Raw genomic sequence first — 19,514 nt, 5'->3', positions numbered from 1 at the left:
CTTGCCATCCCCTTCTCCAGTTCCATCCGAAAACCTGCTGTGCGCCAAGCCTGTGCCTGGGTCAGGGTCCCTCGCGGGTCACCCTCCCAGACACCTCTGCTCGCCTGACGCCTCCTGCTGTCCCCATCTCGCCTTGTGTGCGCCCCCGCCCTCTGATCCTCCTGCTGTTCCTTGCAGGTTGCTGACCTGGCCCCTCTCAGCACCAAAGCGGCTCCCCCTGGGGAGGGACTGGGCCTGGCCACCCCTCCCACGGCTGGCACTCACAGGGGCCTTCACCCCTGCTCTGTGCAAACCGTACCAAGTTCTGTCTCTCCCTTCCCATCTCTCAGTGTCTCCTCTCGGGCTTTGCCTCTCGAATCGCTGCTTATCTTTCTGTGTGTCTCTCATCTCTCTCACTCTCTATTTCTGCCTCCCACCCGACTCCTCCCGCCTTATACACACAGCCTCCCTGCTTTCCCCTGCGGGAACCCCACAGTGGTTGAGCTTCCTGTCCTAGATGTACCTGGCTGCAGAGACCCTGGCCTGACACCTTCCTCCTGGGTTTACTGTGAATTTCCAACATGAGTCCTAGGTCCTGGGGATCCAAGCCCCCACCTTGGTCCAATGCCTTGGGCCCCCCTGGTTTAGACAGCTTTACAAACTGCTCCCTGGCTGAGGGACCAAGCCCAGCGAAGGGACATGTAGGGTCCTTCCTTCATCCTCTCTGTCAGCAGACACCCCCTCCCCCATGCGGCACCTGTGCTGGGCCCGCAGCAGGGAGCCAGGCCTTCACCCTTGGAGCCCCAGGGTGCTGGGGGGCAGCCGAGGTGGCCCAGGTGCTGGGATGGACATGCCAGGCCCGCTCTGTGTCCAGCCAGGGCCGTGACATGGTCTTCCTGCGGGTCAGGAGAGGACTGACAGGAGGGGACCCTGAGGGAGACCATTCCCTGCAGGCCCCCTCCCTCCACTCATACACTCAACAGATCCTCTGGGCACCTGCCACACAGCAGGTTTTGAGGTTGGTGCCAGGGATACTGTGACCAATAAGAGACCCAGTCGCTGCCCTCAAGGACATGTAGGGCAGCCAGCCCAGCCAGAGCACGGGCTGCCCTCCCCTCTGCTTCTTGCTTTCCCCTGTCTGTCTGCTCTTTTCATTCACCCACCTGCCTGTCCATCTGCCTGTCCATTTCTGCTGTGCTGACCCCATCTGGAAACAACTGATTTCTCATGAGTCTGGGCTCCCCCCCCACCCCAGCAGGGCTCAGTGCCTGGGGGGTTGGGTTCTTGTTTCCAAGCTGACCCCTGCGCTTCTCTCAGTGGGAGTGGGGGTGGGGGTCCAGTGAATCTTTCTGTGTAGTTCGCAGGAAAAGTCTTAAGTTCGCAGACCAGAGATTTGGGGCTGGTTGAGAGGAACTGCAATAGCAAAAACTGCCCTGGGCTGGGCACAGGACCCTGAGTCCCCGGCTCTGCCTGGCCCCTGTGCACCCCGCACAGCCCCATCCAAGTCACTTGGACACCCCTGCCTCTGAACCTGTGAAGACAAGGCCCCCACAGCCTCTCTCTCCCTCCCTCCCCTCTTTCACTCCCCCCCACCCCGGGCTCTCCCCACTGGCTTCACTCGCCTGGCCCCATGGGGGAGCTGGAGGATACAGCAGCTGGGACTCCCTGAGACTGGTGTGTACCCCACAGATGAGTGTCAGAGTCATGCCTGCTAAGCTCTCCCCCAATTTGTCTCATTCAGAGTCCATGTGCAACTGTGGGCACCTGAAACACAATTCACCAACCCCAAACCAACCATCTTCCAGGGCGAGGGGACCTGATCTCGGGTTCTGGGGACAAGGGGGAGGCTGGAGAGCCCTGCTGAGAGTCAGCAGACTCTGATTCAAGCCCTAGCTCTGCCCTTGTCTGGACCTCCATTTCCCCATCTGTAGTTAGACAAGAGACCTGCTGGTCTCTCGGGCCAAATCCAGATAGGTTCTGGGATTGGGCAGGATCCCTGCTCCAAGAAAGGCTGGGAAAGGACCTATGGCCATGGGCCATCTCTGCAGGTGGCGCCTGGGTGGCATACGGAGCTACAACCCCGAGCAGATCATGCTGAGTGCTGCGGTGCGCCGGACCAGCCGGGACGTCAGCATCATGAAGGAGAAGCTCATCTTCTCAGGTGGGCAGCCCTGCAAAATGAGGCCGTGGGCTGTTACCTGCACTGCCCCCTGCACTTGAGTACACCACGTACAGGCAGGGACACAGCACGGACATACATCCACCCACCCGGCTTCACGTACACAGGCGCATGCACCCCTCCATATGCGGCCATCAACTCCAGACCCTGTGGTTGTCAGCCCTGTGGGTGGTGGACAGGGGTGACATGTGGCGGGGGTGGGGGGCTGCTTTCCCTTTGCCTGGCTTATTCACCATAAATGCTGATTTTTCACGCCTGCTTGCTGCCAGCCCCTGTTGGCATTCCCAATCTGATGGAGGGGGCAGCTGTATAAACAAATACACAGAAAATTGGGTGCCACTAGAGCTCTAATAGGGGTGCTGAGCCAGAGTGGGGTGCAGAGAGTGGTCAGAGCTCTCTGGGGCAGTGAGGGTCTTGGGGCCCACTTTGCAAGGGGACCTAGCTGGAATGGGAAAGATGTGTAGGCGGGGCCTGGGTGATGGGTTTGAGGTGAGGGCTGACCAAGTAGAGAAAAGGAAGGGCATTCAGGCAGGAACAGCAGGTGTTCAGAGCTAGTGAGGGGCCATGGCTTACTGGAGTACCAAGAACTATCCATCCTTCCATATGGCGTGAGGGGTGGCCTCGCACTCGCGAGGACGGCACAAGGGAGGCACTTGGGCCTCGAGTGTGTGGTCAGGAACTTGGGCTTCACTTTGAAAGCAGAGTAGGGTCACGGGCAGATCTGTCCTTGCTACAGTAGGGCTGTAATAAGCACCACAAACTGGGTGGCTTAAACAACAGAAATTTATTGTTTCAGTTCTGGAGGCTAGAATTCCAAAATGAAGGTGTTGGCAGGGTTGGTTCATTCTGAGGGCCATGGGAGAAGGATCTGGTCCAGGCCTCTCTCCTTGACTTATGGATGGTCATCTTTGTGTTGACATGGCATTCTCCCAGTATGCATCTGTGTGTCCAAATTTCCCCTCTTTATAAGGACACCAGGCATACTGGACTAGGGCCCACCTTAATGACTTCATCTTACCCAATTAACATCTGCAGCAACCTTATTCTCAAAGTCACATTCTGGAAGTACTGGGGGTTAAGACTTCAACCTATGAATTTGGGGGAGAGCACAATTCCATCTATAGCAAGTGTGGACGGTGGACAAGAGGGGGAAGCTGGAGGCAAAGAAACCAGTAGCTCAGGGGAGAGATTGGGTGTGGGAGCACAGAGAGGAGAGATTTGAGGGATATTTAGGAGCCAGATGGGCTGGGGTTCAAATCCCAACTCTATCTCCAACTAGATAGGTGAACCAGAGCACAATTAGCATCAGACTCCTCCCTGTAAAAGGGACTGGTCCTCCCTCACAGGGTGCTTGAGGGGTTAGCACCACAGCTGGCCCAGAGGTATGCTGAGTAACCACTGTCTGAATGACCGAGACTCCAGTGGGAGTGACTGATTTGGGGGCTGGTTTCCAGGATTGTGTAACCATCCACTCATTTATTCACTCCTTTATTTATTCATACCTTCAACAGATGAACGCCAGGCACTGTTTTAGGTGCTTAGGATTTACAGATTCCTGCCAATGGGGCACTTGCATTCCCCCTGCCTTGGCTCAAAAGGAGCCTTCCCTGAGCACCAAGGCTGGGTTGGAGTGCCTCCCCTGGTGGCCCACAGCCCTCTAGCCACACTGGGGAGCTCCTGGAAGGAGGGGCCAATCAAAGGCCCCTAGGGTGCCCAGGCTCCTACAGCCTGGCCCAGAAAAGTCAGAAGGGGCAGAGAGAATGAATGGAAAGAAAGAGGCCAGCCCCTAGGCCTGGCAGGTTCTGTGCCTCCAGGCCCCCACCTGTCCTTCAGTGCCAAAGGCCATTCATTGAGCACCTTCTGAGTGGAGACTCTGAGGAGCCAGCCACAATCCTCACCCCATCCTGCCCATTCCAGGTTGAAAAGTCCTTTCCAGAGACCCTCAGCCTCACCTCCCCTCAGGGTAGGCTCAGCTCCACTCAGCAGACCCTTTCTGAGCCTCTGTTACATGTCCAGTGCTGTGCCAGACAGTGGGACACAGATGCCCAGACCTCACCCCTGTGCTTGAAGTACTCCAGCTGGTGGGGGCCACAGACAGTGACAGTACAGGAGGTGATGGGGCAGGGGGAGGCAGGGGCTAGGGTGGCCATGAGGAGGCCCCATTCCAGCTTGGGGGGCTCAGGGGAGGCTTTGAGGAGGCAGTAGTAACAGAGATGAGAAAAATTGAGCTAGATTTTAAGAAAAGGAAGTGTTGACAGGGAGGACACTCCCAGGAGAGGGGCCAGTGCGTACAAAGGCCCTGAGTAAACGCATGGGCACCAAGATCAGGAGGGTACAGATGGTTTTCTGTGGCTGGAAGGTGGAATTCCAGGGGAGAGTGGACTGAGGTGTGGCCAGAGTGTTTGCAGAGTCCAAGGAGGGCCCTGAAAGCCAACCTCAATAGCAAACCCGAACCCAGTGATTTCATCAACCTCCAAGTGCCTAACCAGGACTTCCCGTGGGTTACCCTTCCCACTGCATTTGCCAGCCATCCTCATGGACCCCTCTTCTCCCCACTCACATTCTGCCTCCCTCTGGCCCCACAGAGATCAGCGACGGCATGGAGGTCTCCGATGAGCTCTCTGTATGTTCAGACAACAGTTATGACACGTATGCCAACAATGCTCCCACCCCTATGGATAACCGAAGGAGTGGCAGCCGCACCAAGAAGCTCACAGACCGCAGTGGGTGTTAGCCGAAGACCTGTCTGTCCCAGCCTGTACCTAATGTGGAGACCAGGGAACCCAAGAGAGCTGGCAGAAGCATGTCTGGCCTGGGAGTGCGCTGGGAGCTGGCTCCATGGCCTCCTCATTGGCTCCAGCCCTCTGTCAGCCATGGCCTCCCTTGGAGGGGGCTCCCCTCTCTCCTGAGGCCCACTTGGGTCAGGACTCCAGCCTCACAGATGCCCCTGCAGGCCTGGGGCTCCTTCTGGAAAGTTTGGAGCCTGGGGCCTGGTCCTCCCCTGGAGGCCTTCCCTTATATCCTGATCTGGAAGCTCTGATGAGTCACTGGGCTATGCCATGCCCCATGTGGCAGTTGAGAATGTGGATGTCCACCTGTCCGTCCTGTCTATGCTCAGAGGCAATCGACTTCTGCATGTCTCCTGCCTCAAGGGCCTGGACTGGGCCTCTGTTCTTCATGTCAGTCTCAAAAGCACAAGGATTTTCAGCCCAGGAGGAAAGCCTGCTGCAGTGGTGGAGACATTCCTCCCCGACCGGCCTCCTACTACCAGGAGAGGGACCGAGTCACGTCCCCAGGAGCAGCTGGAGATGGCCAGAAGAGTAGGCTTAAGGCTGCTTTTACCCCTTACCTAAGTGTCCAGCAGGCATCTAGGGCAGAGTGGCACAGAGGCCCAGGAGATCCACAGACTGACACAACCTCAGGTTTCCACATCTGTGGCCACAGAGCAGTGGCCACATGGGAAAAAGTGTTCTAAGCATGGCCAAGGAGGCCTATAGCAGAGCGAACCTGAGGGCCTTGGTCAATATGATTAAAGCTGCCATCTTGACATGTGTCGTCTCTGAATGGTCTGTGGGAGGGTAGGGAGAGGGTTTGCTGGGTTTGGGATTCAGTTTTGGGCTGATGATTTGAGGAGGAAGCATTCTCAGAAATGAATGGAAGAGCACAGGGTGCTAGGGTGCTTGGGCCCCTACCCAGCATCACCAGGACACTGGGACTTCCTGAACAGCCCTGGGATTGGGGACCAGTATCCCCATATTGTGGCGGGGGGAGATGGTCCTGGAGTGGTAAAGTGACCATCCAAAGCCACACAGCTGAGAATGGGCAAAGCCAGAAGCCCGCCCAAGCTCTGGCCCCAGAGTGGATGCATGCCTTATGTAACCAGCCAGAATGGCAAGGCAGATGGGGAGGCCTCCTGGGTCTGACATAGGGCTGGGTAGTGGAACCAGCAGGGCCCCTCACAGCTATATGACGGCTTTCTGAGGTGCTTCCTAGGAGCCAAGGGATGTATCTCTTCTCCAAACAGGGGTCTTCTGGATAGAATCCTTGGGGTCTGAGCAATTCTGGCACCTTCTTGGAGGAAAAGAAAAGAAACCCCTCCCAAATGCTGGAATCCAGACTGGGCCCCCCACATTAACCTCTAGGACTGCCCACTGGGAACTGTGAGGGGACTCACCCTCCTTTCATCCTACTGAACATCTGCCAAGTGCATCCCTTCCTGGGGCAGAGGTCAACTCCCACCTCTCCCTGGGCATGAAGTATAAGGGAAATCCTGAATGGCTGGATCAAGGATGGGGCACATTGCTCTACCCAAAATGCCTCAGTAACCTCTCCAGCCTCTGGCAGACCTACCCACGAAAGTGGATTTGACCTTTCACTCCAGCCTTTCCCTGTCCCATCAGTGCCCCTGGCCAGGATATCCCAGGCTCGTGGCCACACTTGGGCTATCTGAGACATCCTGGAGGCTTCAGGGGCAGGTAGAGGGGGCTGGGAGTTCTGAGTGGGACAGCGAGTTAGCACCCCACTCTCACCAGGACCCTACACTGTACCCACCTCCCTGGTGCAGAGGCAGTCTAGCTGCCTCCCCTCACCCCAAACAATGGAGGGAGGATGGAGGCCATCCCCTAGCTGGGTAGACAGCCAGTCTTGTCTCCACCCTCAGCTGAGCCTGCAGCCTATGGTCAATACTGGCTCCTGTCCCTTGACCCGAAGAGTTACTGAGAACCCCACCTTCCTGATGCCACCCCCCACACTCTCCCCTTGTCTGCACAGGACAGACTGACTGCCCTGTTCACAGGAAAACCAGAGACAGGGCCCCTTCCCTTCCCACTTCTTCCCTCCTTCCTTGGACGCCAGGGGTGTGGCCCCCACCAGGTGGAGCGTGGCCCCCACCAGGTGGAGCGTGGCCCCCACCAGGTGGAGCGTGGCCCCCACCTGCTCAGGGCCCTCCTTCCCAAGTACAGATATAAAAGGGCCCAAACCTCTCCTGTCCTTTGACACACAGCAACGCACACTCCTTTTTTAGGGAGAAAGGAAATACACCTTTCCCTGGCGTGGGGTACATGAAACAGACTCTGCCCCCAGGCCTCGGGACACATACTTGGCCAGCATCACAGTGAGCCCATCACAGCTCCTTCCACAAACTCAGCCTGCCCAAGCTGGCCAGGCCACGTTCCTGCAGCACCCGGGCCTCACGGACTCCACATGGCACATGGCTTTCACTGACAAACCTCCCCGAGTGTCACAGCAACCCGGTAAGATAAGGCAGGGCAGGAACTGCAAGCCTCCCTCCTGCCAAGATGAAGAGCTGGGCCAAGGGATGGGCAGTGATCCGCCTAGGGCTGCATGGCGAGTCATGGCAGTTCTAGGACCAGACCCCAAGTGCCCTGGGCCTATCTGGGCTCTTGTCAAAGCAACCTCCTCCCAATTGCTGTCCTCTTCTGTGAAGGCAAATCTCACCAGCCTCTCAAACACCAGGCCCTGTGGCCCTTTGTGGAGGCAGCAAATGATCTGGGACCAGCCTATAGGGTGGCCTCCCCTGGCTCCAGGAGGCCAGGCCTGCTCAGTACTACCACGGCCCACCTCACTGAGTCCCCTCCAACGTGGGTGCATTGCTGAAAACCACCTCAACTCATACGATGCCACGGCCATAGGACCACACGTGGGCCCCAAGACACAACCCCCTGTCCTGCAGACAGACCCACGTCACACACAGGATCACACAGACACAAAGAGGGACCCACCAGGCAGACAACCAGACACATGAAGTCCCACGATGACAATGTCTGCTGTCAAACAGGAACACAGACAGGCAGAGTCACACAGAGGTAGGAGGGCACCCAAGGCCCCGAAGCTCTGCGGCCAGAGTTAGTCCCACCTACAACGACAGTCACACCCACCACATCCCTGTGTGCTCCCACACTCACATACAGGTGCCCTGGCACACCTGGACCCTCACAACCACCCGATTACACCCCGACTCCTTAGGGCAGTCCCCCCACACACCTTCACATCCATACATTTATTCAAGGGCACAGCCAGTGCCAGATCACCCCCAGTCCAGGTACAAGGATCCCCGAGATGCATGCACGGTCAACGCCATGCTTACTCGCGCCTCCTTCCTTCCCTCCCTCCCAGGGCTGGCCCAAGAATGGAACAAAAGCCCAGCGTCCCCTCCTCCCCCTCCTCTCCCCTCCCCCCTGGCGTCCAGCCCCTTTGTCCTCCTGCAGCTGAGCCGGAGCCGGAGTCCAGGCAGAGCGGCAAGGACACTGGAGCCCGACTGCCAGGGCTGTAGCAGCAGGACAGACAGGAGCGGTCAGTACGAGAGCAGCAGCTGCAGAGCCCCCGGGTGAGCCATGGCCAGGTAAGTGCCAGGTACATCCGGGGACTTAGCCCCTCAACAGGCAGGGCCGTGTGGTGTCTACAAGTCTGAGTGTGTGTGTGTGAGAGGGGGTGTGGGTGTGAACAAGAAACAGGGGGGCATGTCAACTTCTAGGGGCTGGATCCCTTAGTTCGCATCAGAATTCTTGGCTGGAGGTTCCTAGATGCTTAGCTAGGACGAGAGAATGTCCAATGGAGCCCTGCCTGGGAATCCCTACCATCCACGTTGCACCTGGGTCCTCCGGCCCCCAGACTGGGAATCCCCAGGGTGGAAACGGAGTCTGATGTCCCAGTGTGACCACAGTGCCCGGCACAGTAGACAGCAGTAGAACGAATGAAAAAGTATGGTGCACTTCCCAGGAGGAGACTCCCTCTCCTTGTGCTGCAGGGAGAGGTCCCTCCTTACCCTGAAGAGACCTGCCCTCCTGGATCCCAGCTCAGGGGGTGGCTGCTTTCTTAGTAAGCAGCCAGCAGAGAAAGGAATGGGGGCAGCATGTTCCGATGACCTCCCTCACCTCCCTCTGCTGGTTCTGGGCTGCTCCTTAGGACATGCCCTCACCCCGGCAAGTGTGGCCGAGCAGCTAGGCCTGCAGAGTCTGCAGCCAGGTGGGTTCAGGGCCCAGCCCCTCTGCTTGGGCATAGTTAGCTTCCTGGGACCCTGCCCACCAGGAAGCTCATTTCTGTAATCCGGACATGGGGATCCACCACCCAGGATGACCAGGGCGTGAGCAGTGAAAGCCAGATCTGACCTCCGGGGCAAAGCAGTCTCAAAGAAGGCAGAGCATGGAGCATGGAGGGAGAGGCAAGAGGTAGAGGGCAGAGTTGTGCTCCCCTAGAGTAAGTTGCCACCTAAAGAAGTGAGCTCCCTGTCCCTGGAGGTGTGCAAGCAGAGACTGTATGTTCATAATGACCAAATCACAACCAGCCCAGTACGACCCCCGAGTCTGTAGAGTGCTTTCACAAACACCCCTCCTTTGGTCCTCAGAGCAACCTCTGAAGGGCCGGTTTCCTGTGTGCTTCTTTTAAGGAAAGACAAACTTAAAGAAGGGCGGGGGCATCTAAAGAAATGCTCAGGGTTGTGAGGATCAGATGAAATTATGCACATAAAAGCAGCCAGCACACCTGGCATGCTCCCTTCCTCTTGTGTTAGCGGAGTCTGTACTATGTACCTAGCACTTTTCATATTCCACTTCATAAGCACAACGTCACAACAATGCTGTGAGGTGGGCAATATGACCCCATTTCAGAGGAGGAAACTGAAGGGGAGTGACCTGCATAGCTCACGCAGTGAGTCAATGACAGAGGCAGGTTTAGAGCCCAGATCGGTCCGTAGAGCCAGCTCTTTCCATCTCCCCCCAGGGCTTCCTTGAGAACACAGAGAGAACTCACTAGAGAGAGGGCTAACTTCCCTCTCAGCCTGGGTTCTAGTCTCCTGCCCTCCTTCCCTCTGGGCCTTAGCAAAGATTGTTCTCTAAATGGAGACATCCTCCCTGAACTCCCTTCCCTTCTCCTGGCTAATTCCCCCTATGCTTCTCAGTCTGAAGATCCCTCAGGGGATACCTTCCCTGAATCCCCTCCAACAGGGTCTAGTGCCCCTTCTATCAGCTCCCACACTCCCCCATGGGACCCCCACCAAGCTGTGAGATCCAGGACGGCAGGGTCCATGCTTGTCTTGCCCACTGCTTGGCACAGGAAAGGCTCTAAATACATGCTAGCTTAATGCGTTCACTCAACCTTAAACAGATATTAACTGAGCACCTACTGTAGGAGAGGCAGATATTAAATAGAATAATCAGGGGCACCTGGGTGGCTCCATCGTTAAGCATCTGACTTCAGCTCAGGTCATGACCTTGGGGTCCTGGGATCGTGCCCAGTGTCGGGCTCCACACTCAGCGAGATGTCTGCTTGTCCCTCTTCCTCTCCCTCTGTCCCTCCCCCCACTCCTGCGCGTGCACGCTCTCTAATAAGTAAGTAAAATATAAATAAATACAGAAATAGATAATCAATCAATCATCAGGGTTTGGTCAGTGGGGAGCACCTAAGGGCAAGAGGAGACAGAATAGGGTGACAAGAGGAAGCAGAGTTATTCCTCCCCACACCACACTAGGTCTCTGTGGGGTAGCCTGAATCCTACAGCTCCTGTCAGGGGGCCCTTCCTATACAGATATTTTGTGCAGGTTCCTGTAACCTCCTGGCCCTCCCGTTCCAGACCTTGGAGAGGTAAACGCTTCCTGCTGTTGGTGACCACGGGCACTGCTTTACCCCTTGCGGGAGGCCCTAAACACTGTCTACGTGTTGGTAAATCGTTCCCTTATTAGACTATCCTCAATTATGCCATTTGAGAGCTTGCCGTCTGTCTCCTGCTGATATTGATGACAGTTTAACGAGTCTGAAGAACAGAAAGTAATATGACTGAAGTGGGTAAGCGAGGAAGACGGTGATACAGCTAAGGCAGGCCTAGCCCTCCAAGTCGGCAGGGACTAGATCACTGCAGCCATAGGACTCTGGATGAAGGGATGGAAGGAAGAGCCGCTGAGTAAACGAAAGCACCTGCGTTACATTCATGCATGCGTGCATGCCGGCTTGGGTAAACCAGGGAACGAACAACGGAATGAACGGATGAGGGGCCTCCTGCCCTCTCGCCCAACCCAACCAGGTGGATTTCCGACACTGTGTGTGTTCTTTACCTGGCAGGATGCTGGAGGGCCCAGTGCTGGAGGAGTCGGAGCCCGGCTCCCTGGCGCCGTGTGCGGGGTCCTGCCATGCGCAGCGCGTTCTGCAGACTCTCAACGCGTACCGGCGGAGCGGCACCCTCACCGACGTGGTGCTGCGCGCCGGCGGCCGCGACTTCCCGTGCCACCGCGCGGCGCTCAGCGCGGGCAGCGCCTACTTCCGCAGCCTGTTTGCGGCCGGGCGGCCGGAGCACGGCCTGGCCGTGGTGCCCGTGGCGCCCGTGGCCTCGGAGGCGGGGCCGGGCGCGGCGGCGGCGGCGCTGGCCGTGGTGCTCGACTACGTGTACGGCGCGGGTGTGCGGCTGCGCGCTGAGGACGAGGCGGCGGCCGTGCTGGCGCTGGCCGAGCGGCTGGGCGTGGCGGGCCTGCGCGAGGCCTGCGCCAGCTTCCTCGAGGGCCGCTTGCGCGCCGCCAACAGTCTGGCGCTGCGCCGCGTGGCCGCCGCCTTCTCACTCGCCTCGCTGGCCGAGCGCTGCGGCCGCGTGCTGCGCCAGGCCTTCGTCGAGGTGGCGCGCCACGCCGACTTCCTGGAGCTGGCGCCCGACGAGGTGGCGGCGCTGCTGGCCGACCCGGCGCTGGGCGTGGCGCGCGAAGAGGCCGTGTTCGAGGCGGCCATGCGCTGGGTGCGCCACGACGCGCCGGCCCGCCGCGGGCAGCTGCGGCGCCTGCTGGAGCACGTGCGCCTGCCCCTGCTGGCGCCCGCCTACTTCCTGGAGAAGGTGGAGGCCGACGAGCTGCTGCAGGCCAGCCGCGAGTGTCGCCCGCTGCTGCTCGAGGCCCGCGCCTGCTTCATCCTGGGCCGCGAGGCCGGCGCGCTGCGGGCCCGGCCGCGGAGGTACGGCCCCCTGCCCCCTTGCCTTCCACCCGTCCTCATCCCGGATTCTGCAACCACTCATACCTGTAGCATCCTTTAATTCTGCTCATTCGTTCACACATTTCATGGGCTTGGTATTGGGAATTCTGCCCTTGAGAATTCACAGGCCAGTGGGGGAGAGGCAGGGATCTCACACCTTGCACACATCCTTCCTCTTGCCCATCCATCCGTAATTCTGAGCGCTGTTTCTGTGCAGGTCTTGTGCTGGGTGTCCGGGATTCGGGAGTAATTGGAAATACCCTTTACCTTCCAAGAGCTCAGTCTAGTAAGGGATAAAAATAGGGCCTGGAAAAAATGAGAGGCTTACTCTCCCACCCCTGGAACGCCAGACCGGGAGACTTTGGGGGGAGTAGTCCAAGACGTAGTCCAAGTAGTGCCCTCCCGGGGATAGAAGACAGGATGCCTCTGTCTTACCACACTGTGTCTCCAACACTAAGCTCAGGGCCTGGGACAAAGAAGATGCTCAATATTTGTCAAAGGAAGTAGGTAGGAAGCCGGTGGCTTGGTTTGGAAATTCTGGTGGGGTCAGAAGCCTGAGGGGTTGGTTAGTGGGAGGGGAGAATGTTTTACTGAAAGGGTGTGTATCCTGGTTCAGTGGAATTAGGGAATGGGTTTAGGAAATAGTTACAGTAGGAGGGAGGCAGCACAACTGGCAGTCGGGGATGAAGGGCAGAAAAGGGTAAAGAGAAAGGGTTAGTGACAGTCAACCTGGGTTGGCTGAATTCCAGCTCTCTCACTTACTGACTCCGACTTCCGGCAAGCCAAAGTCTGTGAGCCTGTTTCCTCCTCTGCAAAAGGAGTAGTAACCCCCGCCTAATAAAACTATCATAAGAATTAAACGAGGTGACTTTTCTAGATAAGGGCTGTTTAAAGATCCTTTCCCTGTAATTTAGATGTCAGTAGTTGGGGTTAAGGATTGGTGACTCTCTTCCCATTGATATTAGGAAAGGAGGTTGGAGGTGGCAGAGTCCAGCATGGGACTGGGAGGCAGGGAGTGCAAAAGGGCATAAGGGCATGGAAGAGCAGCAGGACGGTACAGTGTGGTCAACGAGAGGATGAGAGAGGGCCAAAACTTGGGTGCGGGTCAACAGGCATTGGGCTTATCCCCACGCCAGATTCATGGACCTAGCTGAAGTGATCGTGGTCATCGGCGGTTGCGACCGCAAGGGGCTCCTGAAGCTGCCCTTCACTGACGCCTACCATCCAGAGAGCCGGCGCTGGACCCCACTGCCCAGCCTCCCAGGCTACACACGCTCAGAGTTCGCTGCCTGTGCTCTCCGCAATGACATCTATGTCTCGGGTGAGGGCAGGGCCGCAGCGGGAGCCCCACAGGATTGGCTCTTTGCCTCGCTCAAGCCACTCTCTTTTTCTCTCCAACCGCGAGGTGGGGGTGGGATTTTCCCCAATAACCTACAGCTACTGGCTGAAGTGGTATGTAGTCCTGCAGGGCCAGTCACTGGTATGACTCTGACCTTCTTTCAGCAATATCCACTTCAATTTGTATTACTATTAGTCACTTCTCTTTCTTTAGCCAACTGTGTGCAGAACATTATGCTACACAGCTTACATTACTCAATTTCCCCTACAACCCCATTTTACAGGGAGGTTAAGAATTTTCCCATTATCTCAAAAATGGTAAAGCTAGGAGAAACACAGATTGGTTTGATACCAATGGATTGTGCCCTCCCTGAGGTCCAGGCCCTAGAGGGAGAATAAAACAGCCCCTGCTCCCCTGGAGAAGGGGAGACAGAGAGACTTCACTTTGCCACCAGACTTTTCAGCTGGACCTTGAAAATCTGGAGCAAACAGCATAGGCAAAGGTATGAAGACCGGAATGTGCAGAAAGGAACCCCAGGTACTCAGGTCTCCAAAGTGCAGGTTGAGTGCATCTGGGAGAGGAGGGGAGGTATTGTAGATGAGGCAGGAAAGGGAGTCAAGTTAGATCAGGGAGGCTTTGACTCCAGGCCTAGGTAGACTGCACTTGTTGTAGGGAGCAATGGGTGTCTGGGAAGGATAAGGAGCAGAAGAATGAGCCAGAAAGGCCTCAGGGACCATCCAGGCCACACTTTATTACTGGACAACTTATCCAAGGCTGCTGATGGCCTGTGAACAACATGAAGGGCCTCTGCTGGGTGCTGGTGGGAATACACAGAGGCAGGGGCTACAAAACAGAGCTGGGGCTTGATCTAGAGTGAAAGGCCGTGGGGTTTCCTGTCTGTAAACTGTGTATAATAATCCTAACACCTCTTGGAGGAATGAGAACAGACATGAAATCATGAAGGTAAGTGCAGAAATGAGGCTGGGTTACTGAGTCACTCTCTACCTTTTCCTATCCAAGTGTAGGTGGCTCTGCTCTCCCTCTGCCCCCAGCACATTCCTGATGCTTATTTGGGCACACTTTGCACTCTTATCTCCGTTTGAATTCTAAGTGGCCCCCTTTTTGCTCCCCAGAGTACAGAGCCTGGCATACCACCATAAGGCACCCAGTGAAGATCAGCTCCTTCTCCCTAAATCTCTCAGGCCTCTCCCCACAAAACTCCCTGCCCCTTGTCCTCACACCTTCCCACCATTGATTCAAAACACAGTCTACCCTTAACTCTTCCTTTGGATCTGGGGGCCCTTGTTTCTAGGTCTTTAGGGGTGCTGTTGACCCCAAGAGGGCCTGGAGTCAACAGTGGCTTCTCTTTCCCTAGGAGGCCACATCAACAGCCGTGATGTGTGGATGTTTAGTACCCCTTGGCACACCTGGATCAAGGTGGCCTCGCTGCTCAAGGGCAGGTGGAGGCACAAGATGGCAGTCGTGCAGGGGCAGGTAGGGACACACAGCAGCTGCTGCCCTCTGGCTCAAGGTACAGATCAGTGGACTTCCTGGGGGAAGGTCCTATAAGACAGTCTCTCTGAAAGATGGGATCTTAAGCACCAAAAAGGAAAGATACTTGCCCAAAGTTACATGATAATGCTGATAATAATACCTAGTGGTCAGGGGTCAAAAGTGTGGGCTCTGGGGCCAGACTAGGTGTGAATTTTGACCCTGCCCCTTTGAAAAAAAAAAAAAAGTAATAATCTTTGTAAGCTACATCCCAAATTCAGAAAAGAAAATAAAAGTGCTTCTTAGGATCACTTAAGTAAGGTGATAAACCCTCAATAAATTACTAGCTATTACTAAGCATCAGCTTGGTGCCAGATATTTGACAGGTCTAATACCCATCCCAGAGACGGATATGCTTATCCCCAGGTAATAGAAGAAACCCGCTAAGGGAGGCCGCCCAGGCGCTGGCAGTGCTGGAATGTACCTCCTGTGAGTCTGGGGACAGTTTCTCCCCGCACATAGCGGAGCATCCCACCCTTGCTTGTCCTCATCCGCAGCTGTTCGCGGTGGGTGGCTTCGACGGCCTTCGGCGCCTGCGCAGTGTAGAACGCTACGACCCCTTCTCCAACACCTGGGCGGCGGCGGCGCCCCTCCCGGAGGCCGTGAGCTCAGCGGCAGTGGTGTCCTGCGCGGGCAGGATCTACGTGGTCGGGGGCGCCGGGCAGGACGGCCTCAGCACCAACAAGGTGGGCGCGGGCAGGGCGTTGGAGGCCTGCTGTGTGTAATACTTCCCTGCTGAAACGAGGGGGTCACTCCTCAGGGCTGTGTGCCAGACTCAGAGTTGGCACTTCACGTCCTCATCCGTTTTCTCAGTCTCAACAGCCCTGAGGAGTGACGCCCTCGTTTCAGCAAGAAAGTGAGTTCAGACAGATGACCCCAAGGTCACACGGCGGGTCCGGACCTGAATATTTAAGCTGGTGCCATATGGGTTTCATAGATTTTAAAAATTAAGTTAGGGCAAGGGTGGGATCAATTAAAACATTTTTCCTTCATTCAAAACAAAACAAACCCACACACTTGAAAATTTAGAAAACACAGAAATAGGGAAAAAGCCACCCATGAGCCAACCACTAAAGGATAACTACTATTAATATTTTGGTGCATTGCCTTGCAGGCTTTCTCTGAATCTACTTTTGTGTTTGTTTTAGTTTTGTGTTCTTACTGGTAGTAAAATTTTGCATTCTGCTTTTTATTCTCATTTAAATGTAAGCATTTCCCACATGCTTAGAAACTCTTCACAGCCATCACTTCAATGTGTAATAGTCTACAGGGTGGATGAACCATAGTCTGTCAACCAAATTTTCTGTTGCTGGACATTTAGGCTTTCTGTGAATAAAAATTAATCTTCATAGCAGCTTTCTTCCCTCCCCTGATGGCCTCACAAGTCTGCGGTCCTGGGATCTGAATCTTTCCCAGATTAGGATACCTCACCCCTTTTTATTCTGCAGCGCACACACACACCACACACACACACACACACTCACTCACTCACTCACTCTCCTGGGGCTGGCTGGGGGAACTGCCCTCTGGTGCAGCACTGATTCAATATAGGCCATTCCAGGAGTCTCCAAGGAAACAACTGAGGAAACGGAATACAGATGAACAGGCAGGTAGTATAAGCCCTCAGAAACTCTGGAAAGTGTGAACACTGGTGGGCCTGAGAAGCCTGTGGACAGTTGTAGGGATGGGGGCTGCAAGATACCCTAGCTGGGATCTTGTCATGAGCTCAGAGCACCAGGGGGAGGGAAGTGGGTTGACAATGTATGCAATAAGAAATGCATTTCTATGGAGGGCCTGCTCTCTGAGGACCTTCTATAGTACTAATGCAGATGGTACTTCCATCTCCTGGGATGCAGACCTTTCCTGGACCTTTAAAGATGAGGAGGCTTTGGACAAAGGGAGTCCAGGGCTGGGGCCAGAATGTGGAACGAGACTGAGCACACCTGAGGGCAGGGATGGTGGGTCTCCTCTGCCCCGCCCCCCCCAATGCTAGCTCAGGTCTGGAAGACACAGGCAATGTGTTGAATTAGTCCCCCTACTGGGAAGGTGGGAGGATGTGGGCAGCAGGGCAGTTGGGGGGGGGGTGAGGCTTCACCACAGCCCCTCCTCCTGCCCCTCAGGTGCAGTGCTTTGACCCCAAGGAGGACCGGTGGAGCCTGCGATCACCAGCACCTTTCTCACAGCGGTGCCTCGAGGCTGTCTCCCTTGAGGGCACCATCTATGTGGTAGGGGGCCTCATGAGCAAAATCTTCACCTATGACCCTGGCACAGATGTCTGGGGGGAGGCAGCTGTCCTCCCCAGCCCCGTGGTAAGTAGAGGCTCCCGGGTACAGCCTTGGTACTGGTTCCGATCGGGAGAGCAAAGTCCCATGTCTAAGGATGTGGAACTCAGAGGTTGTTGAGTCTGTCTCTGACTCCATGCTAGGCAGTTATACCTAGTTCCTTAGCTTTGTCCTCATTAGGATAATCAGCCTTGTGTTCCACAGATGAAGAGACCAGCCTTAGAAAGATTGAGGCCTCGCCCAAGGCCTCCGGTTAAGCCATGTTAAGACAGAGCATGGAACCCCAGTTCCAAGTGCTTTAGCCTTGGATGAGGGTCTTGGTCTAAATGACCCTGAAGTCTCTTGTCCTGAAGGCCACCAGCTGGTTGCCTGTTGCGGGGAGGTCAGGGTAGAGAAGGGACTTGATAAGTTCCCCTGCCCTAGTAATATCAGAGCAGGGAGGTCCAGGCCCTGGAGGCTCTGTCCCCTGCATTCCTGGCCTCCCCCACCTCTTGTCCCCTTCCCCGAAACTCCAGAGAGACTACACGGGTGTGGTTGGATTGGTAGTCCCTGCCAGTTCTGACCTTCAGTGATTCTAAGAGCTTGAGATTTCTGGCTTCTCTGAGTCTGAGATCTTAGGGCGGTGGTGGTGGTGATGATTGTTGTCACTGTTCCTGGAGTGCTTACTGTCTTCCTGGCACTATGTAAAATGCTTTACATGCTTAACCCCATTAACTGTTAAGGGAACCTTATGAAGAAGGTACTATTATTCTTACTTTGCAGGAGAGGAAACTGAGGCCCAGGGAGCTTAAGTGACTTGTCTAAGGCTATGTAGTAAGGGTCCAGCCAGAGCTTGAACTCAAACCGACCCAGTTCCTGCCTTTCTGCCATCCAGACTGCCTGCTCATATTCTGTGGGTCAAGGTTTTATTGTCTGGACTGGCCAGCTAGGGACAGAGGGAGCCCCACACTGGACCCCATAGCTGATCATCTTTCTGTTTGTCTACCCAGGAGAGCTGTGGCGTGACTGTGTGTGACGGGAAGGTCCACATCCTTGGTGGGCGGGATGATCTTGGGGAGAGCACCGACAAGGTCTTCACCTTTGACCCCAGCAATGGGCAGGTGGAGGCCCAGCCATCCCTACAGCGCTGCACCAGCTCCCATGGCTGCATTACCATCATTCAGAGCCTGGGCAGGTGACTCAAACTTGAACAGCCTGAGCCAGGAAGCAGAGAAAGAAGGGAGAACTCAGGCTCACCACTGCTCCCCTCATGGTACCTCCATGTAAATAGCCCCTTAACTTATTGCCTCCCTTTCTTATAGAAATAAAACCTTGTTCATTTTTTTTTTTAAGATTTTATTTATTTATTTGAGAGAGAGAGAATGAGAGAGAGCACATGAGAGGGGGGAGGGTCAGAGGGAGGAGCAGACTCCCTTCAGAGCAGGGAGCCCGATGCGGGACTCGATCCCGGGACTCCAGGATCATGACCTGAGCCGAAGGCAGTCGCGTAACCAACTGAGCCACCCAGGTGCCCGAAATAAAACCTTGTTCAAAGGTTGGGTCTGTGTTCCAGCTCAAGCCTGCTTTGTCTGGAGAAGTAATACCCAGTATCTGCTCCCTGCTTTGACTCTTTACAAAGCACCTTCATATGTTACCTTGTTTACCTTCAAAATGGCAGTGTGGACATGTTTTAAAAATTATGAAATATTTCATGCACAAAAAGTATATATTTTTGTACAGTTTAAGAATTACAATAAATATCTGTTTCCACCATCTAGCTTAAGAAAGATTGTTACAAATGCCTATGTAGGCACCTCCATTTCCAAACCCATTCCTTCCCACATTCCTCCCAAAGGTAATCACTGTCCTTAAATATGAGATTACTGGCATTTTTTTAACTTTTAATGAGCTAGTTATTAAGATTTGTATTTTACAGAAAAAGAACTGCCTTAAAAGATGAGGAGACTTGCCCAAGATCACATACTTAGTAATTGGCAGAGTCCGTGACTCATAAGACCTCATGAAGCTTCAGAATCTATGAAGCATTTCTGGTCAGGATGTTCCTCTTTCTAAACCACCCTCTCCAAACACTTAGCAGTAACAGATAAAATTAAAAGCCAAACTACTAAAAAGATAGAGGCTTAGGCTTATAAGTAAGCAAACATGTCCAAGGACCAGCAAAGGTGGAATTATAAAACCGTGAGAAAGGGAGAAGCTCCAGCTCTGGGGTTCAGACTCTAGG

At 55.1% G+C, this 19,514-nt stretch overlaps 2 protein-coding genes across 7 annotated transcripts in view; both read left to right on the top strand.

The window, feature by feature from the left end:
- GDPD5 (glycerophosphodiester phosphodiesterase domain containing 5) overlaps positions 1 to 5,705 on the top strand; it is an 82,459-nt gene extending 76,754 nt beyond the window's left edge. For all 6 annotated transcript variants that reach the window (XM_032427189.1, XM_032427186.1, XM_032427188.1 and 3 more), the window contains 2 exons: positions 2,028 to 2,140; positions 4,744 to 5,705. In XM_032427189.1, the coding sequence (XP_032283080.1) occupies positions 2,028 to 2,140; positions 4,744 to 4,892 (262 nt within the window). In that variant the 3' untranslated portion in view covers positions 4,893 to 5,705. The remainder of the gene's footprint in view (positions 1 to 2,027; positions 2,141 to 4,743) is intronic.
- Positions 5,706 to 8,511: 2,806 nt separating this feature from the next.
- Positions 8,512 to 18,471, top strand: KLHL35 (kelch like family member 35). Its single transcript, XM_032426870.1, has 7 exons — positions 8,512 to 8,519; positions 11,231 to 12,103; positions 13,258 to 13,442; positions 14,836 to 14,954; positions 15,509 to 15,697; positions 17,132 to 17,320; positions 18,283 to 18,471. The coding sequence occupies exons 1-7, from the start codon at positions 8,512 to 8,514 to the stop codon at positions 18,469 to 18,471; spliced, it is 1,752 nt and encodes a 583-aa protein (XP_032282761.1).
- The last annotated feature ends 1,043 nt before the right edge of the window (positions 18,472 to 19,514 follow it).

Source organism: Phoca vitulina, unplaced genomic scaffold (genome assembly GCF_004348235.1).
Source record: "Phoca vitulina isolate PV1807 unplaced genomic scaffold, GSC_HSeal_1.0 scaffold36, whole genome shotgun sequence".
In the NCBI taxonomy this organism is placed as follows: domain Eukaryota; kingdom Metazoa; phylum Chordata; class Mammalia; order Carnivora; family Phocidae; genus Phoca; species Phoca vitulina.
This window is presented reverse-complemented; position numbering and strand designations above follow the sequence as displayed.

What these genes read in the sequence shown, in the direction of transcription:
- KLHL35 (XM_032426870.1), top strand. An exon ending in CTGCGGGCCCGGCCGCGGAG is followed by an intron (nt 12,104 to 13,257) that starts GTACGGCCCCCT and finishes TCCCCACGCCAG; the next exon opens with ATTCATGGACCTAGCTGAAG. An exon ending in TGGCAGTCGTGCAGGGGCAG is followed by an intron (nt 14,955 to 15,508) that starts GTAGGGACACAC and finishes CCTCATCCGCAG; the next exon opens with CTGTTCGCGGTGGGTGGCTT.